Source organism: Diaphorina citri, unplaced genomic scaffold (genome assembly GCF_000475195.1).
Source record: "Diaphorina citri unplaced genomic scaffold, Diaci psyllid genome assembly version 1.1 scaffold1243, whole genome shotgun sequence".
Lineage (NCBI taxonomy): Eukaryota > Metazoa > Arthropoda > Insecta > Hemiptera > Psyllidae > Diaphorina > Diaphorina citri.
Genome location: NW_007378672.1, coordinates 8,014 through 34,602, shown reverse-complemented (window position 1 = coordinate 34,602; position 26,589 = coordinate 8,014). Strand labels below are relative to the sequence as shown.

Here is a 26,589-nt window from a genome sequence, read left to right as displayed (position 1 = left end):
AAAGATAGTAAAACCGATAGTACGACTTCGGTAGATGTTTTTTTTTTGCTCAACTTTTGCTTTTGAACAACAAAGTCAAACTAGCACTTTCACTGTCGAGTATAGCGTCGAGACACACTTAATAAGTTTCACACAAAGCATGCACTGCACGATAAGGTCACGTCTCAAGAAGAGTTAGCTACAAGCAGAGGGACCGGTACATGACTGGCCACTACGTAAAGGTGACAGATGACGAGGGGCGTGAAATACTCGTCCATTATGGTTTAATTGAATCTCTCGACTACCAGAGTAGCAACTGATCTAGAATCTTAAACATTGGGATCAACTCGATATCCCCCCACCATCACAATCGGATCACCATCGTTGCGTGACGCCAACGGTCGTCTAGTGCCAGCTGCGCGGGCTGATGGCAGAATAAAGAAAGGATTTTCTTTCTACAATCGTCCTTAATGACCATTGTAAGCCATTGTTTCTTTTTACCTGATTGATGAAGTCAAACCAAGAGAAGAAGAGAACTAGCTGGGAGTAGCCATGATAAGAACTAGTGCTGTCACTCATCAGTGCATCCAACCTGAAAACAAAAAGAGACGTTTAGTAATACTATACTGTGATAGTGTGATGTCTTCAAAGAAGAAAAAGAAAAATGTGGCCATATCAGGTTGGTAGCGCGTCTGCCTTGTAATCTCTAGGCCGCGGATTCGATTCCCGACCGGGGGCGGATCTTATGATGAACGGATATGGTTCGTTCTCGTAACGGCTGGCTTTCACCTATCCTGTCTTCCTTCCCTCTTTGATTTCGGGACGATAAGACCTCAGCAGTTACAGCACCCTCTATCAAACCTCTTTTAACTTTTCCTAAAAAGACCTATTATTTGGAGAGATAAAAGTCACTTACGCCCAGGACACATTAATCTCCTGTATACAGTCCACATCCGAATTGTCACGGATATCATCAAACAGGTTGACCAGTCTGGTTGTTATGGCGACAGTCAAGTTGGTGTCGGTCACTATAAAGTCGCTCACTCGATTCTCTCTCATGGATACTAGCAGCATGATGGCTTGGCACACCTTGATACGAACTACCGTATCCTGAAACACAAGGAATATAAAGCCGTAATTTATTATGTGACTTTTTTATATTCAACATGGCTGAACCAAAGAGATTCCACTTTGGACGTCCACACTTGCTGCCACGGGCCACTTCTGTATTTTCAATGGTTATCTGAAAGAGTGCCTCTGAGTGAAATTTTCCTCTTTTTTAATGAAAAAAATCCAAGAATTGAAGTCTGTCTTTTATGTTAAGGGAGATGTTTGAAATGTTTTATTACATGGGTTTCAGTGGGTAATCAATGCAATATGCTTTGGCAGCCAGGGTGTTGAAGATGAAAATTCAAGTTTGTTTAACTTCAGTGGGACATGCTACGGGATGGGCATGCTATGACACAGACCACAGGAGTCTAATATGTCGTTTTACTGCTACGAAAAAAAGGCTGATTGAAATGTTTTATTACATGGGTTTCAGTGGGTAATCAATGCAATATGCTTTGGCAGCCAGGGTGTTGAAGATGAAAATTCAAGTTTGCTTAACTTCAGTGGGACATACTACGGGATGGGCATGACACAGACCACAGGAGTCTAATATGTTGTTTTACTGCTACGAAAAAAAGGCTGATTTTTTTTTTCTTTCTCCGAATAAGCACATAATTGAGAGGTACGTACGGCACTATTGATATAGGTGAGAAGGGCATCCAGAAGATTTCCAGGACATTGGTGAGAAGTGTCTTCTTTGGTCTCTTTGGGTTTGGCATTCGATTCTGTCGGTCTGGGGAGCTCCTGTAAGAGAGAGATTAACAATGGTAAATGCTGTTCCATTTTATTTGTTTCCATCTTTTAGGTGATTTAACACTATGGACAATAGATCGTTTGCACCGATACCACTAAGTTATATAAGGTTGAACAGGTTGAGGGCTTTTAGGTACAAGAAAATAGAGTCGACACCTTCGTCGTTCCATTTTTCTTGAGTTTATCCAAATCACAATTTTTATCTATGGTGAATTTTAGTAGGTGTTCGCGCCAAGTCACAACTTGAATGGCCATGATAATATTTTAAGTAACCTAAGGTAACCATTTTTTTTTCAATAGAATTTATAAGGTTCTAGCAGACATATATGTATAAGTTGCGTGACATCAGCGAGACCTCTCTCTATCATTTTCAAATGTTTGGATTTTAAGGCAGCTTCGCGCGACCACGTGCTACAAAAAATCGCGAGTCTACACTTCCAATTTGAGACCAACCTCAAGGGCCTATGTATCTATTTGTATACTGGAAAATAGTAATAAAAACTTACATTGGTAAAAAATATGGAGGTGTAGGGAATTTCCTGTCTCAGCAAACAACTGAGTGTACATAGGAATTGGACTTCATCTGTTTCTGAGGCACTGTGCTTGTTCCCATCACAGGACTCTATCAGTCTCTGAAACAAAAGCCCAAAAAAAAGTAATGTAAGTAAGTACCAAGATTTTAGAAGTAACCAAGAAGAAAACAGTACCTACCCTCATAAATGTTAAAATCTATGAAACTGTGTCTGAATAGGTAATTTTATCCGCCAATATAACGTGATTCCAAGACAACAAAAAATTGATTTTTTCCCTTTTGGCTCTAAAAACAAGATAAAAAAGTGAGTGGGTCAGGCTATCCTACCAAGTCTCTAAAAAAAAAAAAAAAAAAAAAAAAAAAAAAAAAAAACGAAAAAAAAATTAAGTACCAAGATTTTAGAAGTAACCAAGAAGAAAACAGTACCTACCCTCATAAATGTTAAAATCTATGAAATTGTGTCTAAATAGGTAATTTTATCCGCCAATATAACGTAATTCCAAGACAACAAAAAATTGATTTTTTCCCTTTTGACTCTAAAAACAAGATAAAAAAAGTGAGTGGGTCAGGCCATCCTACAAGAAATATCTAACATTAACACTGGTGTGTCATGCCTAGGCTGACCATACGTCCCGCTTTCGGTGGGACAGTCCCGCTTTGGAGCCTCTGGTCCCGCTGTCCCGAGAAATCCTCTGGGGACGCTAAAATGTCCCGCTTTCGCCCGAAGTCCCGATATTGTCCCGCTGACTGGGGGTGGTGGTTGCCTCTGACGGCCAGTGGAATTTGTCACACGCGGATCTCACCTAGAAAACGAAAATGAAATGATTGGGTGTACCTATATGTACTTGTTCTCAACTGTTTATACATTACACATATTCTCACCTGTTTACAACACATATTCTCACCTGTTTATACACATATTCTCACCTGTTTATACACATGTGCTCACTTGTTTATACACATATTCTCTATACACATATTCTCACCTGTTTACAATACAGTCCCGCTGTAGCTGGTCCAAACCTAATATTATCATTGAGAGCAATGAGCTCGGGAAAAAATCCATTTTACGATTCCAATATTGTACATGTACAATATTATGTATCAAAATATTTGAAAATAAAATGGGTATATAAACATTTTTTATACCCACCTAACTAGGTGGGTTTATAGAATATGTCATTAGATATTTTTTTAATAGTTAAAAATTAACTTTATTTTTTAATAAGACAGAACATAATGACAATAACAAAGAAAGAATTGAGAGAGGAGAAAAAATATGGAATTAAGACAAATCTTTTATGAAAAAAAAAAGCAATTTCCTTTTTTTCCACTTAGTTTAATAGAATGTCCTGTCTATTTTTTTTTTATTTTTTTTTGAGATGTTATGGTCAAGATAATTAAAAAAAAAAAAATCATACAACTTTGGTATGCCAGGTTTTAGGTTATGCATGGTGTAGGATATAGCTTGACTATACAGTACAGTTTTCAGGATTAGTTGTTTTATGTTGCTACTAAGGTTTTAACTACTGACCACCTGGTTTTGTGTCCAATGTCTTAACAAATTGCCCTACTGGGACTTGAACTTACATCATATAAAGAATCTAGATGGAATGGAATGTTGGTGAGTTCAATGGCTGCTCTGTTCTGTGGTGATACAACCAAATAATGATTCATCAATCTCTTCCAATGATATTCAAAGTCTTCAAGTAAAGGTGCAGGAGGTGCAAGCTGAAAATTAATGGAGGAGTTGCAATTGGGAAAATATTATTAATAAAAGGTTGATTCCTATGTAAAAAGTTGTGAAAAATCCAAATCTGAGGTCAACACTCCAAAAAATTAACTTTAAAAGGTCGAAAATTCAATTTTTAATTGCCATTCTAATTAAAAAGTTCAAGGAATTGTGACATCAGATTTCACGTCAAAATGTGCAGAAATGCTTGCACACAAACAAATGAAGCAGGAGTCATGAATTATGATGTCATTGCCTACAGGAGCTGGAGCATATGCTGTGACATCAAACTTCACGATTTACCAGAATTTTCTAAATCGATTTATCTCAGTATCTAAAGTCATAGAAGAAAAAGAAAAATTCTGTTGGTCATTTTTCCTGCTCTATGACTTTGAAACATCACCCAAGTAAGCACAACTGATCTATTGGAATACAAGGCTTGGATCAATGTTGAAGTGTTGCCTTTGGGGATACTTGGAGCCTATCTGATCTGATCAGTTATAGTTGGGATGTGCAAGAGACTTGACCTGTTTTCACATGCATACTTTAAGTAGAATAGTCTCCTTTTAACAATGATAAGATTCAAATATTGGCTGTCAGTGCAAGGAATGTATATGAAAATATAAAAATGCTATCTGCAGATGCCACCTCAGAGTACCAAACTGCAGACGGTCAGCAAGTACATCATAACTACTAACTAGAGTAGGTTTTATCCAGTACGCAAGTAGTACATCTTTAGTACACAAGTAGTACTGTTTACCTGAAAATTTAGTATGCAAGTAGTACTGCAGTACGAAAGTAGTAAACACCGAGCTAGACATGTATATTTCGTTTCTAATCTAAAACAATGTTCCTCTTCTGACCTCTGAGGCCTTAATCTCAACCCTAAATTTGTCAGGATTGAGAAGATGCCATTCCAAAAGAAAAATGCATGTACTGAGTACTTATAGGTACTACTTAGTACTTACCTTTGAAAAATCAGTGAAGTGAAAAGTAGGTAGGTATGCTTCACTGTACTTGTGTCTGACAAAAGCATTTTTTTTTTTTTATTAGGTACCTACTGAATTATTAGAAGGCTGTAATTCTTGTATTAGTCAAGTGTGCTCTAGATTCTTTGAACCAAAAACCGAATCATCTTTGTCCAATAACACATCAAGACTCAAGGGCCTTTCACCACTTGAATCATTGAGAAGTTGCTGATAAATTTCCTTTCAAATTCATAATGCATATTCATATTTCTCACGAGAAGTAAGCCTTGTCCATGGTTGGTCTCTGTTCTGATAGGAAGAACCAAGGTTGTGTGAGTCTGGATTAATCAGTAGTTACCTAGAGCTATGTATGCCATATTAAGTGTATGGCTGTACATTATCATTTATATCAGGTCTACCATACGTTTCAAGTTTTTATAGAATTATTCTTGGGTCAGGCACAAGTCTACTAGCTTGCTCTGGGAGATACAGGGTGATGTGGTTGTAGAGTGGGAGTTTTTTTTTGATGATGCCCTAGGCATGAACTTCATCATCCTTAATGTCCATTACTAGAGTAGGTAAACCTTCTGATATCTAAATTAAAGTGTATTGATAGGGTGTCGAACTTGCCACCTCAGTGTCCCTAAGAATTATTGATAGCAAGCTCTTAAGCCAATTTCTGATAAGAGATAGGTGAGAAGGTATAACTTACTGCATTCACTGCACTTTGAACAACTGTGCTAAATCTGCTTAGCATTTTGAGCTTTCTAAACACATGTTCAATAAAACAGAGGGGATTTCCCACAAGAAACAAGAGTAATTAATTAGGGAATCAATTAACTATTTGGGTACATACTAATAAATTAATTTTGTTGGAATTTTAATTTATTTTCTTTTATCAATTTTTTAAAAAACAAGAATTTTTTCAACTGCGCACTGCGTCCCCCACGGAGTTTGCGTTGCGCATTAGCACCACAGAGGTATTAAAACTCGCACGGAGGCTGGGATCGATGGATAAAAAACATTTCTCATTAAATAGTGAAGCACGAAAGGTGCCATTCCGATTATACCCAGTAACCCAGTTAGCACACACGATTGGATGTAAGGCTCGAATCAAGCTTACAAATTTCCACTCGAGTTACAACTCGAGTTGGAAAATAATCGAGTAGAAAATAATCGAGTTGAAAAATCTCACTCGAGTCCCATCACTATTAAATAGTGAAGCACGTTTTCATGCCATTCCGATTATACCCAGTAACCCAGTTAGCACCAAGGAGCTTCTTTTAAACTCCTTGGTTAGCACACACGATTGGATGTCAGGCTCGAATCAAGCTTACAAATTCACCTGTGTAAGTTGGATCACATCCAGTCTGCAAGCCTAGATCCGCTTACTACATAGTTGGATTTAAGCGTGAAAGTGCCATTGTTCCAGGATTTCCTCCAACTGGATGTAGACGTAAAAAGCATCATACACTTACATCCAGCCGGATTCACGACCGGTTGTGCGACTTGTGGCTACAGCCACAATCGGTCGACCGGGCAGCTGAGCGACCGCTTCCTACAGACTGTTTTGTATGTATTGCAGCGCGACCGTAAACAAGGGAGTGCGAAGCGCGACCTTATGCAGAACTGCGAAGCCCCGGGAGCGCACAGCGCGACCACATGCACAACCGCGCAAAGCCCCAGGAGCACGCAGCGTGACCGTAAACAAGGGAGCGCGACCATATGCACAACCCCGCAAAGCCCCGGGAGCGCGTAGCGCGACCGTATACGCAACCTCCCGAGCACGCAGCTAGTGGGAGTAAACTGAATATTAAACAAAATAGGTAGGTACATAGGTACTAATTTAAACAAGGGAGCGCGACCATATGCACAACCCCGCAAAGCCCCGGGAGCGCGTAGCGCGACCGTATACGCAACCTCCCGAGCACGCAGCTAGTGGGAGTAAACTGAATATTAAACAAAATAGGTAGGTACATAGGTACTAATTTTCTTTAACCATCACGATCGAGTAAACTACGGGCTAATAAATTCCCGGAGGGACGGGTCCAGCTTGTTTCTTTTTTTTTTTCAAGGATACCTATACATCGGGATCGTTACTTCCCCTCCCCTACCTTATACCTCCATGATCGGAATGGCCTCAGACACTTTTAGCCTCACTTTTACATTAGGCAAACTTCATCCACTGTTTCTTGGTACTAATTTTCTTTAACCATCACGATCGAGTAAACTACGGGCTAATAAATTCCCGGAGGGACGGGTCCAGCTTGTTTCTTTTTTTTCAAGGATACACATCGGGATCGTTACTTCCCCTCTCCTACCTTATACCTCCATGATCCGAATGGCCTCAGACACTTTTAGCCTCACTTTTACATTAGGCAAACTTCATCCACTGTTTCTCCATCTCCTTGAATACTGATAACGTGCACAGAGGTAAAAGAAAAAGGGAAAAAAATCTACTTTTTCCAACTTTTGAGCTTTCGAAAGAAAAAGGACTTTTATTTCATTTATCTATCGTCAGATAGATACATTTTCCGGTGATCTAGTAGATTCCTTCAACAACGGAGAAAATTGAGTCCCCAACGGGTAAGCATTTATCTTTTGAAATCATCTTGAGGATTTTTAATTTTATCTTCAGGTTGGTCAACTATCTTCATGACGCAGATCCTTGGTCACTACTGCGCAAGTGTCGTGTCATTTTTGAGATTTTCCCAAAACAACTTTTTCTTCACTTCCCTCTCTTCCTCCACTCACCCCCTATCCACCATACAAGTCGCATACACCGTAATTTTTAAAACATTTCAATAGTTTCTTTCTTTTCCTGCTGTGAATTTAAATAGTTTCTCTGTAAGTATACCTTGTTTTTACTTATTTCTCCACCGTAATTTTTAAAACATTTCAATAGTTTCTTTCTTTTCCTGCTGTGAATTTAAATAGTTTCTCTGTAAGTATACCTTGTTTTTACATATTTCTTTGTAAATCCTCTATTTTGAAATCATTTACTGGTAAGACGGGCAAACGGTAAGGTTCACAAATGGAGAAGCGTTTGTGAAACTGGTAATGCATTCCCAACTCATGGTCAATTGTAACCTTGGTTTAAAGAAACTTAATTTGTTTTACCTTAGGTAATAATCTGGAGAAGCGTTTGTGAAACTGGTAATGCATTCCCAACTCATGGTCAATTGTAACCTTGGTTTAAAGAAACTTAATTTGTTTTACCTTCGGTAATTAATCTTTTCTCAATCAATGCCTTGTATGACTTGATCATTACACCACGAGTTTCTCTTGCAAGCATGATCCTGGAATGAATGTGGACCACTAACTTGTAATTTTAATCTTTTCTCAATCAATGCCTTGTATGACTTGATCATTACACCACGAGTTTCTCTTGCAAGCATGATCCTGGAATGAATGTGGACCTCTAACTTGTAATTTTCTTTGTGACCCTCTTTTGTTGTCTCATGTTTGAGAAGGTCATGAGGTTTTCCAACAATCAACAGGGTTCCATGGTAGAAGTCTTTCATGTGCGAATTTGACTTTAAACTTATATCACCTACCTATCTGGAAAAAAAATCATACCTAACCCACCTATAATGATACCTATGAATCTCATGTTCAATCTAAAATAAGATGGACATCTCAACTTTCTAATTCCATTGGCATACCTAAAGATAATTCATGTGTGAAAAGTGAAACTAGCAAAGAAGTATTTTGTACTTGATCTTTGATGGTACATATCACAGACCAAAATTCCAAAATATAGGTGTTATTGTCAATGCTTTTGTCTGTTACTGAGATTACTTACATTGACATTATTTCATTAGAAGGTACAACACCCTGATAATATCTTTGATGGTATCACAGACCAAAATATAGGTGTTATTGTCAATGCTTTTGTCTGTTACTGAGATTACATTGGCATTATTTCTTTAGAAGGTACAACACCCTAATAGCAACAAAGGACTATTGTAGATTGTCTCGTAGTTTGCCAGAAAAACCAAACCTGTGAAAATGGGTGCATTAATTTTATTTCCTTTAGGTATCATTTTCATATGTTTGCCTTTTCTGGTGACTACTTATGTGCTTCTATAAGTTGTGCAACTACAGTTCTGATGTGGATGTGTGACAAGCCTGAGGTTGTGATTATGTACCAAGTTGGGGAAGACAAGTTTGGTAAACTTGCCTTGGTTTTAAGATTGTCTCGTAGTTTGCCAGAAAAACCAAACCTGTGAAAATGGGTGCATTAATTTTATTTCCTTTAGGTATCATTTTCATATGTTTGGCTTTTTTGGTGACTATGTGCTTCTATAAGTTGTAAGAGAGCCACTCAGGGTTAAGTAACTGAGTCACCTCACATGGTCAGATCTGTCTTGAGAATTGACTTGGAACTTCCAACTGATTAGCTCAATCTAAACACTCGAGTGTGATTTCTTTACGTTCAATTTCTTGAAAAACTTCAGTTTGAAATTTAATTGTGATAGTATTTTTCTACACGATAAAAAAAAAACAATATTAAAAAAAAAAAAAAAAAAAAAAAAAACACCCCAACAAAACTTAAATATTTTTTACTCCGTTAATAATTATATACACCTAAATACTAAATAATTATGTACATATACGATTTGAAAGGAGGTACCTACAGGGTGTCCAATCGTCCATAAACGAATGAATAGAGGTGTGAAGGTCAAAAGGAAAAGCTGAGAGTGTTCCATAGCGTCAGTGTGACACTCTGTATATTACGTACAAGGTATTTCCTGAGTCAGATTGCTTGAACATCCAAGTTCACGGTATAGTCAGAATTTAACCCACTCAGCTCTGAAAATTTTGGTTCTTGGTATTGTCTTCTTATTTTTTCGTGTACTTATTAATTTCGACTATTGGCGATTGTCGTAGCCGTATTTTCCCAATTTCCTCGCTTCTGAAGCTCGTTTCCCTTCTTTTGGCGTGGTAGCACCTGTACTAAACCATAGGAAAAAGATTGGAAATTACCCCTCTTTTGGCGTGGTAGCGCCAGAGGAGGAGAACTATCGATAGTTCTTTTTATTACATATTTTCCTTGTTTCCAAAGTTCCTGTCCTTCAAAAAGACCTAATCTAACCTGATTTAAAGAAAATTATTAACTGTACAAGTATTAATTTAGCCAGCCGTTCCAAACCATAGGAAAAAGATTGGAAATTTCCCCTCTTTTGGCGTGGTAGCGCCAGAGGAGGAGAACTATCGATAGTCGGCGCCATCGATAGTTATCGATAGTTCTTTTTATTACATATTTTCCTTGTTTCTAAAGTTCTTGTCCTTCAAAAAGACCTAATCTAACCTGATTTAAAGAAAATTATTAACTGTACAAGTATTAATTTAGCCAACCGTTCCGAGAACGAACCTTATCCCTTCAGGATAAATCGAACCCGCTCAGAGTATGAAAGTATGCATAGTTGTTGACATAAGAATTATCTTCTGATACTGTTGCCATGGAAACCTCACTTGAACCTGTGACCTCGAACTACATCCATCATTGAGCGTGCTATGTCGAGGATTCCGAGAACGAACCTTATCCCTTCAGGATAAATCGAACCCGCTCAGAGTATGAAAGTATGCATAGTTGTTGACATAATAGAATTATCTTCTGATACTGTTGCCATGGAAACCTCACTTAAACCTGTGACCTCGAACTACATCCATCATTGAGCGTGCCATGTCGAGGAAACGCGCTAGCTTATCGCGTCCAGAGAGCCACTCAGGGTTAAGTAACTGAGTCACCTCACATGGTCAGATCTGTCTTGAGAATTGACTTGGAACTTCCAACTGATTAGCTTAATCTAAACACTGGAGTGTCATTTCTTTACGTTCAATTTCTTGAAAAACTTCAGTTTGAAATTTCATTGTGATAGTATTTTTCTACACGATATATGTACCTTCTGTACATTAATTTTTTTATTGACCTTATTTTTTGTTTTCACACAAAGAAATATACGTATTTTCAAAGTAGTTTCGTTTTCAATTCTGTTCTGGATAGCAGAAAGCCAGCCGTTCCGAGAACGAACATTATCCCATCAGGATAAAATCCGCCCCGGGCGGGAATCGAACCCGCGGCCTAGAAGTTTGAAATTTAATTGTGATAGTATTTTTCTACACGATATACGTACCTTCTCTACATTATTTTTTTTTTTATTGACCTTATTTTTTGTTTTCACACAAGAAAGATACGTATTTTCAAAGTAGGTAGTTTCGTTTTCAAATCTGTTCTGTGATATTAACACCATCAATTTAGTTATTATTTTATTTACCTATACTAGATTTTTTTTTTTTCGAAAGCGTGTGTTTCTTTTTGGCGAATTTTCTAAATTCATTGACAATTTTCGACACTTTGTTTTTTACATAAATAATTGTAAATCGCTATACTTAGAAAGATCAAATAAATCAACTTTTGTGCACCTATAGTTTTCATTGTTTTTCGCCATTTTTATTTATTATTAGAAGGACTGAACTATTTTGTGTGTCCGATCTTCGAAAGCGTGTGTTTCTTTTTGGCGAATTTTCTAAATTCATTGACAATTTTCGACACTTTGTTTTTTGCATAAATAATTTTAAATCTCTATACTTAGAAAGATCAAATAAATCAACTTTTGCGCACCTACAGTTTTCATTGTTTTTCGCCATTTTTTATTTATTATTAGAAGGACTGAATTATTTTGTGTGTCCGATCGTGTTGTATACGTAGGGAGGAAAACAACTGTTTGAACTAGTGTTTTAACGTAAGTTCAGGCCTAAAATTTTGGTTGCTAATTTACTACATATGTATCTTCATGTAGTTCTATTTTATTCTTTTTGGTTTTGGTTCAGTTTTATTCATTCCACGATCAGCTGTTCAACTTGACATATGTTTAAACTCACATTGTGTCATGTTTCTAGCTATGGGTCTCGTTTTTCTCTAAACTTGCAAATAAATCAACTTTTGTGCACCTATAGTTTTCATTGTTTTTCGCCATTTTTATTTATTATTAGAAGGACTGAACTATTTTGTGTGTTGTATACGTAGGGAGGAAAACAACTGTTTGAACTAGTGTTTTAACGTAAGTTAAGGCCTAAAATTTTGGTTGCTAATTTACTACATATGTATGTATCTTCATGTAATTCTATTTTATTCTTTTTGGTTCAGTTTTGTTCTATGATCAGCTGTTCAACTTGACATATGTAACCAAGTTTAAAGTCAAACATATCAAAAAAAAAAAAAAAAAAAAAAAAAAAAAAAAAAACATGCTTTAAGCAAGCTTTCCTATGTCCTGTCAGAAAGAAAGGAACTTGCTCAAGTAAACTTATTGTTTGTTAATAAGTACATACCAACACACAGCATGTAGGTACATAATTTGCATATCAAATTTTGGCTTTTGTTGTTTATATTTGTCAAACGTGTGTTTACTATAGAGTACAGACCATTGTCTGTTTAGATGGGGTGATCAAATGAGGGGAAAAAATAGATCTAGGATTGGCTGACTGATGTACATACCTATTTGTTTAAAGTTGAAGGGAAGTGGGAGAAAAGTCGAGATGAAGATGCCGAAAAAACATGATTGAACTATAATTATTTTTTTTTTCTTCTTCACAAAATTACTCCAGAGTTTCGTGGGTCTCATTCACAGGAGTTACAACAAGTCTCTTCATTCATTGACTGTGTCATTGACTCATTTTTATTTAAGTTTTTGACGGTAGCGTTCCTAACATTGATGCTGTATTCCCACGCTGGACTACCATAGATATCCTCTGCTTCAGGTAGAATTCCACCTTATCATTTCCTGATACCCTATTCAACTGTTCACCACCGATGGTTTCAATGAAATTTTTACCTTCTAAGATTAGTATAAATCAGTTGATGAAATGAACAGAGAACGACGGTAGCGTTCCTAACATTGATGCTGTATTCCCACGCTGGACTACCATAGATATCCTCTGCTTCAGGTAGAATTTCACCTTATCATCATTTCCTGACACCCTGTTCAACTGTTCACCGATGGTTTCAATGAAATTTTTACCTTCTAAGATTAGTATAAATCAGTTGATGAAATGAACAGAGAAGTAGGTACATATAGGTACAATAAGTGGGTTAGATGTTCTACTGATGTCATAATAATTGCACCATATGACTGAAATATTGCTCGTCATGGCTCACCATGTATTTCCAAGTAGTAAGAGCACTTGAATAAGTCATCATGATCATTTACCTGATTACCTTGTATTTAACATCTCTAAAACATAGTATTTAACATCTCTAAAAACATACCTTCCGAGGTACAAGGTACAATCTTAAATAATATCATCTTATGGTGGGTCCAGACCTTGAATAAGTCATCATGATCATTTACCTGATTACCTTGATATAGTATTTAACATCTCTAAAAACAACCCTTCCGAGGTACAAGGTACAATCTTAACTTGAATAAGTCATCATGATCATTTACCTGATTACCTTGATATAGTATTTAACATCTCTAAAAACAACCCTTCCGAGGTACAAGGTACTATCTTAACCTGCCTCGTAAGCACTATTATTATTATTATCTTAAATAATATCATCTAATATCCCATTCTGGCATAAGCCCAACACGCTAGAAAGGGGTTCATACGATTTTTCGCCATTTTTGGTTTTTATCTATGATTTTTTTTGTTGCCCTTCCAGAATATGTCCCCCCTAATAATAGTAGTAGCCTACTGCTGGAGTAAAGGGACTTTTCAGTCCTATGCGAGCAGTATAAATAAGCACTATTATTATTATTATCTTAAATAATATCATCTAATATCCCATTCTGGCATAAGCCCAACACGCTAGAAAGGGGTTCATACGATTTTTCGCCATTTTTGGTTTTTATCTATGATTTTTTGTTGCCCTTCCTGAATATGTCCCCCCCCCCTCTAAATACGGCCCTGTACATGGGTACACTATGCATATTACATAGATACTTGAGTGACATACACATAGGACATAGGTAACACAGTGATCTAGATTTGAATGGGTTTGATTGTATTATGCAGGGTCAACTCGTATGCCACCCCAGTTCAACACAATTGAGTGTGACGACCCGAGTGACGTAATGCGAGGTGTAGAGTTGTCCGCCACTCCCGCTCAGACCGAATGTTCAAAAAACTTTGCTGCAACTTTCTCAAACACGTCCAAACTAACGAATTTCATTGCATTGCACAAGTCTGGACCCACCATTACACGCTAGAAAGGGGTTCATACGATATTTCGCCATTTTTGGTTTTTATCTATGATTTTTTTTTGTTGCCCTTCCAGAATATGTCCCCCCCCCCAAATACGGCCCTGTACATGGGTACACTATGCATATTACATAGATACTTGAGTGACATATACATAGGACATAGGTAACACAGTGATCTAGATTTGAATGGGTTTGATTGTATTATGCAGGGTCAACTCTATGCCACCCCAGTTCAACACAATTGAGTGTGACGACCCGAGTGACGTAATGCGAGGTGTAGAGTTGCCCGCCCAGACCGTCTGACAGACCCAGTCTCAGACCTGGCGGAAGTTGATATGTTGTAAATTTAATTGCAAAAGAAGTACAGTAGAACCTCGATTATTTCAACTATTTGGGACCGAGGGTAGTTGAAATAATCGAAAGTTGAAATAATTGAAATTCCGTATAAAACAATGGAAAAGGGGGGCAAAAGTTAGACACAAAAGAACAAAATGGTTAAGAAATACCCTATTTTGAACTAATTTTGGGGTTGAAATAATGGAAGTTGAAATAATCGAGGTTCTTCTGTATTTAAATTAATTATATTCTAATCTTAACTTAACCTCTTTTTCCTCTTCTGCTGTTCACAGTCAGTTATTGTATGAATCAAAAAACAGAAAAGCCAGTGCTATCGGGTCAACGCATCAAGACCAGAAAAAGAGATGAAAAAGAAAAGTACGACCCGGCCGGATTTCGGGACTACATCCTGTCCGGCCTTAACGCGGCCGGCACCGACCTAGAGGCCGTGTCTAAGTTCCTGGACATTGCCGGCTCCAAGGTCGACTATCGGCGATATGGAGAGGCTCTGTTCGACATTCTTATTGCGGGCGGACTCCTTGGTAAGACAGTAATTGGTTGATACTCGGTGGTGTAGTGGTCAAGACGCTCGCCTGGTAAACAGGAGGTTTGGAATTTTATCCGCAACGTAATTTGAGAATTTGACCGCATAATAATAGTAGCCTACTGCTAGAGTAAAAGGACTTTTCAGTTCTATGCGAGCAGCATAAATGGGCACTATTATTATCAAATTATCATACTCTCTGAACCTTGTTTGGACCTTTTTATAAATTCGTTGCGGGCGGACTCCTTGGTAAGACAGTAATTGGTTGATACTCGGTGGTGTAGTGGTCAAGACGCTTGCCTGGTAAACAGGAGGTTTGGAATTTTATCCGCAACATAATTTGAGAATTTGACCGCATAATAATAGTAGCCTACTGCTAGAGTAAAAGGACTTTTCAGTTCTATGTGCGGGCGGACTCCTTGGTAAGACAGTAATTGGTTGATACTCGGTGGTGTAGTGGTCAAGACGCTTGCCTGGTAAACAGGAGGTTTGGATATTTATCCGCAACATAATTTGAGAATTTGACCGCATAATAATAGTAGCCTACTGCTAGAGTAAAAGGACTTTTCAGTCCTATGCGAGCAGCATAAATGGGCACTATTATTATCAAATTATCTTACTCTCTGAACCTTGTTAGGACCTTTTTATAAATTCGTCCGTTTTTACCCTATAAAATGAAGGTAAAAACCTGACGAATTTCAAAAAGGTCCTAAGTTCACAGATTATTTTTTTCTTCAAAATTTTACCAGCAGTATAAATTTGATCCTTGTTTTTCTCGTCTCTCTTTCTTTATTCACTTGTTGTGGGTATGCGGTCTTGTGGAATAACTTTTAAACTTAGCAGCAAAGGAAATAATTATGATTGTATCGAAAAAAATGCAACACTGAACAGTAGTTTCCCTTAATTTTGGAGGGACATTAGAGGAGAGGACAAAAAGGTCCTAAGTTCACAGATTATTTTTTTCTTCAAAATTTTACCAGCAGTATAAATTTGATCCTTGTTTTTCTCGTCTCTCTTTGTTTTATTCACTTGTTGCGGGTATGCGGTCTTGTGGAATAAGTTTTAAAGCAGCAAAGAAAATAATTTTGGAGGGACATTAGAGGAGAGGAACAGTAGTCCGCTGCCGCTGCTACAACAACAACAACAACAACAATTTTGTTCATGTTCTTGTATTCTTGGCATAACTCTCACCTGCTCTCTCTTCCCCAGTACCAGGAGGTTCAATCGCTCAGGAGGGGGACAAACTATGTAAGACGACGGCATGTATCTTCGAGGCGCAGGAGGATATGCAATCCTTGAAGAACTTTGAGCAGGTGAGCAGAAAAAAACTAGCATGTACAAAAAACTAGCAGGGTGTTTTAAAAAACACTTGACACGCCTAAAAACTCGAGAACCGTTTGAAATTCGGAGAAACTTTAGAACACTTATTTCTTTATTTTTAAAGGGAACCTATTTTTAGGGGATTTCAATTTTTCGGTGTTATCAGGGGCGGCCCCCAACTTCAAAATCTTAAATGGAAACTCCTTAATTGTAATACATATCAAATGCCTTAAAAACGTAGTACTTTGATATAACTTTTAGCTTGATCCAACAACCAGGGCCGGAGTTATGGTCTGTAGAATATGTAAGACGACGGCATGTATCTTCGAGGCGCAGGAGGATATGCAATCCTTGAAGAACTTTGAGCAGGTGAGCAGAAAAAACTAGCATGTACAAAAAACTAGCCGGGTGTTTTAAAAAATACTCGACACACCTAAAAACTCGAGATCCGTTTGAAATTCGGAAAAACTTTAGAACACTTAAGTATTTCTTTATTTTTAAAGGGAACCTATTTTTAGGGGATTTCAATTTTTCGGTGTTATCAGGGGCGGCCCCTGGGAGCCAACTTCAAAATCTTAAATGGAAACTCCTTAATTGCAATACATATCAAATGCCTTAAAAAACGTAGTACCTACTTTGAAATAACTTTTAGCTTGATCCAACAACCAGGGCCGGAGTTATGGGCTATAGAAATTTTCAATTTTTCCATGTTCTCCTGTCAATAGTGGAAGCACCAATAATGGAAATGCATATCAATTGGTGATTTGTGTTCTTAATAGGTCCCACTGATGATTCATATTGAAATTCAGACCCAAAATGATATTATTTGGAAACATCTATTTTAACCCCTAGAGGCCATCGGGGCCGAAAGTCCAAATTTCATCGCCGTTTTTATTTCGAAGCAATGAAACAACTGCTACATTAGTTACGTAAATGGCTACACATAGAGCCCACCTAGATAGAGCCTTTACTGTATTGACCAAGGGTGCCAAAAGTGTACTAAGCTCCATGAATCGAGGTAGGTAAATGGTTTGAATAAACAGTCTCAATTAATGCGTTTGGCTTTTGTAACCAAAGTTCAAAGACTTTGCTTTATCAAGGAGAGGGCTATTTCTACGTTTAACTTTAATTCCTGTTCGTTATGGGGGCCGGGAAAAGCCACCAGAATCTGTTCAGATACCAAACATGTCCAACGTTGCTCGCCGTTTTTATTTCGAAGCAATGAAACAACTGCTACATTAGTTACGTAAATGGCTACACATAGAGCCCACCTAGATAGAGCCTTTAGTGTATTGACCAAGGGTGCCAAGCTCCATGAATCGAGTTAAATGGTTCATGGTTTGAATAAACAGTCTCAATTAATGCGTTTGGCTTTTGTACCCGAGGTTAAAAGATTTTGCTTTATCAAGGAGAGGGCTATTTCTACGTTTAACTTTAATTCATGTTCGTAATGGGGGCCGGGAAAAGCCACCAGAATCTGTTCAGATACCAAACATGTCCAACGTTGCTTAACTTGAGTGATCCGTTGAGAAGTGCTGTGTAATGGTTACAGTGGTGTGAATCATACTGACTGTGCTGTGTAATGGTTACAGTGGTGTGAATCATACTGACTGTGCTGTGTAATGGTTACAGTGGTGTGAATCATACTGACTGTGCTGTGTAATGGTTACAGTGGTGTGAATCATACTGACTGTGCTGTGTAATGGTTACAGTGGTGTGAATCATACTGACTGTGCTGTGTAATGGTTACAGTGGTGTGAATCATACTGACTGTGCTGTGTAATGGTTACAGTGGTGTGAATCATACTGACTGTGCTGTGTAATGGTTACAGTGGTCGCGCTTCGCGCTCCCTTGGCTTCGCCCCTGAAAACTAATATCGTCCCTGAGTCTTGTCTGGAAGAAATGAAAACTGAAAACTAAAATCGAAAGAAAACATTAAACGTAGGAGAAGTTTTGCTGGCCTCAAACCTTGTTCCCTGTGTATTTCTTATGGGAGAACTAAAAAAAACGTCAATATCTCGGGAACAGTTTGGAATTTCGGGATTTTCCGATTTTTCCCAGTACCTACAAAAAATAAGGAATCCAATGGTGAAAACCGCATCTTCCTAGCTCATCTAGAAGTGGGTTAGAATTAGTATGAGTGAGTGAGTGAGTCAGTCAGTCAGTCAGTTACACAAGGGGCTGTATATATTTAGGATAATAAGTAAGTCAGTACCGCAGTTATGATTCCACGAGAAAAGTACGCGTCTACTTTTCCTGATAAACATTTGCACAGTAGTATCTGAAATTCTCGTACGCAGTTATGATTCCACGAGAAAAGTACGCGTCTACTTTTCCTGATAAACATTTGCACAGTAGTATCTGAAATTCTCGTACTTATACTTCATATATGTACATATTTCTACAGAAATCTATACCCGTAGATATTTTTACGAGTAAGTTCATACTTCTATCGAACGAAATCCATTATAGTATTTCGTTCGCATATTTTGGAGTGTAGAGCGGAATTCGAGGTATTGTCGATGAACTATGTACCGTACCTACTTTGAATTCCTCTTCATTCGAATACCACCCTCGAGAATAATATTACTTCCCTACATCCCAACAATATCCCTACATCTTTCCCTTATCCCTACATCCCTCCTCTATCCCTACATTCCAACAATATCCCTATACAATACATCTCTCCCTTATCCCTACCCTACTCTACCCTATTCCTTCCCTAAAAAAATTTAACTCTATAAGGCAGCTTTAAAATAGAGAGCTTTCCGGGAATAATAACAGAGTATGGGTAGTTAGTACCGTTTTATCAACCTTCAAATATTATTTTTACAGAGAAAATTCTGTTCTAAAAGCAATGCCTATGATGTTCGCAAAGGCCCGACCCAATCCAAAATGTAATGCTTTTTTTGTCAAATTGTACACACAACTAAAGGAAAATAGGTACTTGGAAAAAAAACTTAGGACTACCTTCCTTCGGCCTTGAACAAAATTTATGTTTATGTAACGGAAGAGCGGGTAAACCTAGGATTTCCCGGTAAAACTTAGGATATCCCTATACTATTGCCGGGAAATGTAATAGAAAGGAAACCTATTCTTATTCTCCCTTTTATATCCTAGGCTTTACCGGGAAATCCTCAATACCACGTACTTATGAATTTGGTAATTTTCAAAAAGTACATTGGTACGTTCGATCATACCTACATTTGTTGCAAGTACAGATCCCTAGGAGCTTTGGGAAATTTCAAAGTACGTTCTAATACTGACTGTGCTGTGTAATGGTTACAGTGGTGTGAATCATACTGACTGTGCTGTGTAATGGTTACAGTGGTGTGAATCATACTGACTGTGCTGTGTAATGGTTACAGTGGTGTGAATCATACTGACTGTGCTGTGTAATGGTTACAGTGGTGTGAATCATACTGACTGTGCTGTGTAATGGTTACAGTGGTGTGAATCATACTGACTGTGCTGTGTAATGGTTACAGTGGTGTGAATCATACTGACTGTGCTGTGTAATGGTTACAGTGGTGTGAATCATACTGACTGTGCTGTGTAATGGTTACAGTGGTGTGAATCATACTGACTGTGCTGTGTAATGGTTACAGTGGTGTGAATCATACTGACTGTGCTGTGTAATGGTTACAGTGGTGTGAATCATACTGACTGTGCTGTGTAATGGTTACAGTGGTGTGAATCATACTGACTGTGCTGTGTAATGGTTACAGTGGTGTGAATCATACTGACTGTGCTGTGTAATGGTTACAGTGGTGTGAATCATACTGACTGTGCTGTGTAATGGTTACAGTGGTGTGAATCATACTGACTGTGCTGTGTAATGGTTACAGTGGTGTGAATCATACTGACTGTGCTGTGTAATGGTTACAGTGGTGTGAATCATACTGACTGTGCTGTGTAATGGTTACAGTGGTGTGAATCATACTGACTGTGCTGTGTAATGGTTACAGTGGTGTGAATCATACTGACTGTGCTGTGTAATGGTTACAGTGGTGTGAATCATACTGACTGTGCTGTGTAATGGTTACAGTGGTGTGAATCATACTGACTGTGCTGTGTAATGGTTACAGTGGTGTGAATCATACTGACTGTGCTGTGTAATGGTTACAGTGGTGTGAATCATACTGACTGTGCTGTGTAATGGTTACAGTGGTGTGAATCATACTGACTGTGCTGTGTAATGGTTACAGTGGTGTGAATCATACTGACTGTGCTGTGTAATGGTTACAGTGGTGTGAATCATACTGACTGTGCTGTGTAATGGTTACAGTGGTGTGAATCATACTGACTGTGCTGTGTAATGGTTACAGTGGTGTGAATCATACTGACTGTGCTGTGTAATGGTTACAGTGGTGTGAATCATACTGACTGTGCTGTGTAATGGTTACAGTGGTGTGAATCATACTGACTGTGCTGTGTAATGGTTACAGTGGTGTGAATCATACTGACTGTGCTGTGTAATGGTTACAGTGGTGTGAATCATACTGACTGTGCTGTGTAATGGTTACAGTGGTGTGAATCATACTGACTGTGCTGTGTAATGGTTACAGTGGTGTGAATCATACTGACTGTGCTGTGTAATGGTTACAGTGGTGTGAATCATACTGACTGTGCTGTGTAATGGTTACAGTGGTGTGAATCATACTGACTGTGCTGTGTAATGGTTACAGTGGTGTGAATCATACTGACTGTGCTGTGTAATGGTTACAGTGGTGTGAATCATACTGACTGTGCTGTGTAATGGTTACAGTGGTGTGAATCATACTGACTGTGCTGTGTAATGGTTACAGTGGTGTGAATCATACTGACTGTGCTGTGTAATGGTTACAGTGGTGTGAATCATACTGACTGTGCTGTGTAATGGTTACAGTGGTGTGAATCATACTGACTGTGCTGTGTAATGGTTACAGTGGTGTGAATCATACTGACTGTGCTGTGTAATGGTTACAGTGGTGTGAATCATACTGACTGTTATTTTCTTTGTTTCCTCTTACAGAGTCCGAGTCCGGAGAGGAAGAAGACTAAAACTTCAACAATGAAACATCACATCTCTCCCTCTCCCTATCTCTCTCCCCAGTGCTCTCTCTATCATCTCACTTACACGTAACACAACACTGGTAAGCCCCTCCCTCCCCCTCTCTTCCATCCCCCCTCTCTCCAGTATGTCATTCCAAAATTACATGTTGTGCTTGCATGTTTAGTGTGTATGGATTTTAAACTAAAAAATAAACAATTTACTCTTATCATTTTATTTATTTTCCAGTTTTATTTACTCTGTTCCTTTTCCTTCTGCCACCCCTCAGATGTCTTCCTTTTATAGTTTTCCCTTTTGAAAATCCTCTTGGTTTCAACGCAAGATGGCCGTATTTATCTACAGAATAAATGTGGATCTTGGATGAATTTTTAAAAAAGAAACTTGGGTACTTTTATCTCTAGGTATTTGTTCTGTTTTATTGATTTATTTTACACCTTAATAAAGCATTTCATGTAAGCTATGAATTTTTTTATTTACTTTTTTATAATGTAATTTTTTATTTCTATCTGTTATTGTTGGACATCCATTTCCCTCTCTCCCTCCTTCCTTGTCTCCCTATGAAGTGGTTGTCGGTGATTATAGCGAACTTAATACGAAAAATGCGACTTGTATGGGTTTGGATCTAGATGATTATCTGGCTTTATTCGTTGGCAATCCTCTCAGCCTTATTGGGGGTGTCGAAATTTGTGGGTCCGAAAGTGGGGGAGAAAACATGGAAATTTAATGCAATGTAATTTTAGGATTTTTTTTTTCTTGATCATCCATTAGGTTATTTTTTTTCAGAATTTCCCTTTGGCCTGAGTTTGCAGTTACTACTTTGCCGGTTTAAACTTTTCTTGAATAGAAGATTTTTCGTCTTTGACTGGTCTGGTTTAAGACGGATTAACTTCCGATTTTAAAGTTTAAGCAGTCGGTTAAATAGTGACTGTGTTCGCGGGTCTTACAGTGCTAACTATTTTTCGTTTATTTCTCTTTAATAATTGCTAACCTAGTTAATAAACCCCTCCTCATTCTCAGTCTTTAAACCTTCCCGCTAGTTGCGTTTCCTTCTCTCTCCCCCTTTTTAAGTTTATTTATTTGCTCCTTAATTTAAAAATAATAAACTCGGCAAGCTCACTTTTAATTTGATTAAGACCTTTGTTTTGTTTATTTTGTCTTCTTGTTTGTTGCACAGTATGCTTGCGTTTTATGTCTCTGTCTTATGGCCGACTCCACAAAATTAGTTTAGAGTCCGCGTAAGTTAAACTCTTGGAATAAGCAATAAATAAGTTTGACTGAATTTTTTGTATTCAACCAAATCAGATTGCTTATTCCAAGGGTTAAACGGAGTTTAAACTCATTTTGTGGGCCGGTTTTAACGAATTTTTCATACGGTCTGATATCTGATCGAACCATAAATCGCACTTGACCGGCACACACGAGAAATTTTACCACAGTTTGACTCTTACAAGAATGTAGCGAACGACCCTATCATAAGTGTTAAGTTTCAACTACCGAGGGTTGAAACTACTCAGTTTCAACCCTCGGCGGGCATCAGGAAGATTAATCTGGAAATTTTAATTTTAAGGGCAAATCTTTAAGGACTCGACCTGAGATCATTTATGGTGCCTTTTAAAAAAGCTGATGAAATTTAGAATGAAATTCCATTATTTTTGATTCTCTATTTTTTTTCCAAGTTTTTGACTAATCACATACTCAACTTTTAAAGTTGAGTCTTGAGTCGTATTTTATTATCCTCTCTGATGTGCACTGAGAGAGTTTCACCGCCGTGTTTATTAGCAATGAAACAATTGCTACATTAGACACATGTGGCCTGTGTCATAGCATGCCCATCCCGTGTAGTATGCCTCTCATTAGATGGGCGAGAAGAGACACAATCTGTGATTGAGAAATAGAGATTCTTTAACAAAGCGATCTTGTGATGGTAAATCTGACATCTCCACTATTATAATAGTGGGTGTGTCCGTTTTCCCAACAAATATTTCACTGTTCAGACATAGCAGTAAATCGATGTGCCATAGTTAGGTATATATTTTTCTCTCTCCCCCTCTCTTTCTTTCAACAAAATATGCTCTCATATTTATTTACTCGTTTAAATATTAGAGTGTAAATAAATAAATTAAATAACAGATTAAGATAAGTTTATAACAGATTATGACCAACATCGCTTACAATCTAATCAATCCCTCATCACTTAAACTTGAAAGTCTTAAAACCTGAGTCTCAGCGGTGTAGTGGTTGACACGTTGGACTTCGGATCTGGGGGTTTGTGGTTCGAGTGCAAGTGGAGACGCAGGACTTTGTTAACGACGTCCGTTTTCTTATCGTCAAAAACAGTTTGTTTGTTATTTTTGTACACCCTTTGTTTAATTTCGTAGATTTGTTTGTTCGATTCCTGTTTTGTTTCCTGTAAAACCTGACACAAACTCAGGATAGGATTTGCCCATTTCTGTAGTTTTGTTCCTGGTAGAAATGTATTTTAGTATTTGTGGTCCCCATGGCTGAATTTTTTATCCAGGTGAGTATGTTTTGTATTTGTATATTTTGTACAGTTTTAATTTTTACCATTAGTTTTAATTTTTTAAGTCTCTGTCTACATTAAAAACACAAATGTTAGATGTACAACAAAAAGAGTGCTGGAGCTTTCTGGTGCTTTACTATCATTTACTTACCAAAGATACAAATTGGTCAATTTCTCTCTTTCCCTTCAAGTTCATATGACTTTTTTCTTTTCTATTACAATAAATTACTATCGATCCACATTTCTTCAAAGTTCATTTGACATTATAAAATATACCCTGACGTAAAAATAACAAAACATATCTTCAACAACTTGTCTATTTTTCATATCCCAATTTAATTTATTTCAGGGATTAATCTACTCATCAATACGCAACTTTTGACGTATCAGGCGTTTCGAAATTCGAAAAAAAAATTTCCATCCCTATAGTTTCACTCCACCCTAAGCCACATGTCCCCCCTCCAACTACATTTTACTTCTTTTCCAGGATCATCCAGTCAAGTCTTGTACAAAGAATAGAGTCCTGTGTGGTCCGACTTCTTTTCCAGGATCATCCAGTCAAGTCTTGTACAAAGAATAGAGTCCTGTGTGGTCCGCCCCTCCCGACAGCCTTTAGATTTGTGAATAATGCAACTTTTGCAAGACCCACACCCACTACCGATTTTCAGGGACAATTTGTATCCCCTTGCGAGAGTTTAAATTTTAACATTTTTATTTTTTACACTAGGTTATTATCGTATTTAGAAGTAGGTTATGTCTTATCCCATAAGTTGTATAAAAATTATAGACCCCCTCACACATGCCCCTGAAGCCTGATTCTCGATGTACGTTCCGGTCACAGTACGCAACAACACAACAATCAAATATTTTACACGCGATCAAATGCAAGAAAACTGATGAACGGCTAGTGTGAACCCTCCCATTTCAAAGGCTGGGTTGAAACTACTTAGTTTGGGTTGAAACTACAAGGAAAAACTACTTTGGGTTACTTAGTTTGGGTTGAAACTACAAGGAAAAACTACTACTTAGTTTCAACCCAAAGTAGTTTTTCCTTGAAACTACTTAGTTTCAACCCTCGGCGGGCATTAGGAAGATTAATCTGGAAATTTTAATTTTAAGGGCAAATCCTTAAGGACTCGACCTGAGATCATTTATGGTGCCTTTTTAAAGGGGCGGTCTTGGACGTTTCATCTTGAAGACACAAAATTGAATTTAATCCCATGTAGGTAGGATGTAGGTAATTTTAATTTTACTTTTTACTTCTTTTTAATTTTTTACTAGTACTTTTGATATTTTTTTCTATTTTTTTTTAGTAGGTAACTAAAAAGGGCATTGGTGTTGTCATTTGCAATATCTTGTAAATGGTGTTATGCTCCTTGTAAAAAATAAAAAACATTGAACAATTTTGACTTGAGACTGATCTAAGAACGATCATTCTTGTTCATAAATACGAGTGTAAAATTCGGGTTGAGCTATTCTATTCCAGATTAATAAAACATCACTAAAACGTATCTAACCTAACTACAGTTAAAATGTACACGAATCAGTTCAAAACGAAAGTCTTAGCGTATAGGTTACTTAGGTAATTAAATTTTTTGATTAATTGAAATGGATATCAAAGCTGTGACTCTTGAGTACAGGCTAGATTGCACACACAATCTCATAGCAAACAGCTTAGGCTAAAAACAGAGCGGAGCTGCGGAGAGCATTGAGCAGGTAGAGGGAAGGGACGACTTCAAACCACTTATGTAGAATTGAGAGCAAATGCTCTTTCATCTCCGTAGTCTTTTAGAGCTGCGGAGAGCATAGAGCATTGAGCAGGTAGAGGGAAGGGACGACTTCAAACCACATATGTAGAATTGAGAGCAAATGCTCTTTCATCTCCGTAGTCTTTTTTCAGCCTCTCCGCAGACAAAAACCACTCTGTCTTTGGCCTTAAGGTGTGTCCACACATAGTCGTCGACTATGTTTGGACACACCTTTACACTTTAGATTCTTTTGTTCTCCGTTTCAGTTTGACCAAAAATAAATTGGGGTTCAAAAAATTGTTCAATTTTTGCCAGACTCATGTCTAGACTACTCCAGAGCCATTTGAAAACTCTCCCATTCTCAGTCTTTAAACCTTCCCGCTAGTTGCGTTTCCTTCTCTCTCCCCCTTTTTAAGTTTATTTATTTGCTCCTTAATTTAAAAATAATAAACTCGGCAAGCTCACTTTTAATTTGATTAAGACCTTTGTTTTGTTTAAGGTGTGTCCACACATAGTCGTCGACTATGTTTGGACACACCGTTACACTTTAGACTCTTTTGTCTCCGTTTCAGTGTGACCAAAAATAAATTGGGGTTCAAAAAATTGTTCAATTTTTGCCAGACTCATGTCTAGACTACTCCAGAGCCATTTGAAAACTCTCCAGCCTTGTGATGCTTGGTCATTTTGAAGATTACCTACCGAAGGAAAAACTACTTTGGGTTGAAACTACTTAGTTTCTACTTAGAACTATCACATAGTTTCAACGCTCGGCGGGCATTAGGA

The 26,589-nt window shown here is 37.7% G+C and overlaps 2 protein-coding genes and 4 long non-coding RNA genes across 12 annotated transcripts in view; 2 read left to right on the top strand and 4 right to left on the bottom strand.

The window, feature by feature from the left end:
* LOC103514909 (protein FAM160B1) overlaps positions 1-5,988 on the bottom strand; it is a gene marked incomplete in the record, with an annotated part of 31,843 nt that extends 25,855 nt beyond the window's left edge. Inside the window, 2 exon segments of the mRNA XM_017446417.2 lie at positions 3,965-4,105; positions 5,787-5,988. Coding sequence (XP_017301906.1) covers positions 3,965-4,105; positions 5,787-5,831 — 186 coding nt within the window.
* On the bottom strand, positions 1,719-2,476 carry LOC113469817. Its single transcript, XR_003393115.1, has 2 exons — positions 2,349-2,476; positions 1,719-1,833 (listed from the first exon to the last, which is right to left on the bottom strand). It is a non-coding gene; the product is annotated as an uncharacterized LOC113469817 (long non-coding RNA).
* A 1,533-nt stretch (positions 5,989-7,521) lies between the features above and the next one.
* On the top strand, positions 7,522-16,527 carry LOC103514908 (protein krasavietz-like). 7 transcript variants are annotated; one of them, XM_026827745.1, is made up of 3 exons: positions 7,522-7,660; positions 14,913-15,161; positions 16,373-16,527. In XM_026827745.1, exons 2-3 carry the CDS (start codon positions 14,924-14,926, stop codon positions 16,510-16,512), a joined length of 378 nt encoding a protein of 125 aa, XP_026683546.1. In that variant the 5' UTR covers positions 7,522-7,660; positions 14,913-14,923; the 3' UTR covers positions 16,513-16,527. The 7 variants fall into 7 exon arrangements, with proteins under 7 accessions (XP_026683546.1, XP_026683541.1, XP_026683542.1 ...); XM_026827740.1 differs by lacking the exon at positions 7,522-7,660 and adding an exon at positions 7,766-7,921; XM_026827741.1 differs by lacking the exon at positions 7,522-7,660 and adding an exon at positions 7,945-8,018.
* On the bottom strand, positions 11,575-12,149 carry LOC113469814. Its single transcript, XR_003393114.1, has 2 exons — positions 12,032-12,149; positions 11,575-11,702 (listed from the first exon to the last, which is right to left on the bottom strand). It is a non-coding gene; the product is annotated as an uncharacterized LOC113469814 (long non-coding RNA).
* Positions 16,528-21,503: 4,976 nt separating the features above from the next.
* LOC113469813 lies at positions 21,504-24,851 on the top strand. The gene is made up of 2 exons (XR_003393113.1): positions 21,504-21,619; positions 24,607-24,851. It is a non-coding gene; the product is annotated as an uncharacterized LOC113469813 (long non-coding RNA).
* On the bottom strand, positions 21,771-26,288 carry LOC108253094. Its single transcript, XR_001809663.2, has 2 exons — positions 26,181-26,288; positions 21,771-22,563 (listed from the first exon to the last, which is right to left on the bottom strand). It is a non-coding gene; the product is annotated as an uncharacterized LOC108253094 (long non-coding RNA).
* Positions 26,289-26,589: the final 301 nt, after the last annotated feature.

Bases quoted from the DNA above. Each gene is read 5' to 3' on its own strand.
- LOC103514908 (XM_026827745.1), top strand. From the start codon at position 14,924: ATGAATCAAAAAACAGAAAAGCCAGTGCTATCGGGTCAACGCATCAAG. The intron at 15,162-16,372 runs GTAAGACAGTAA...TCTCTTCCCCAG, and splicing joins TATTGCGGGCGGACTCCTTG to TACCAGGAGGTTCAATCGCT.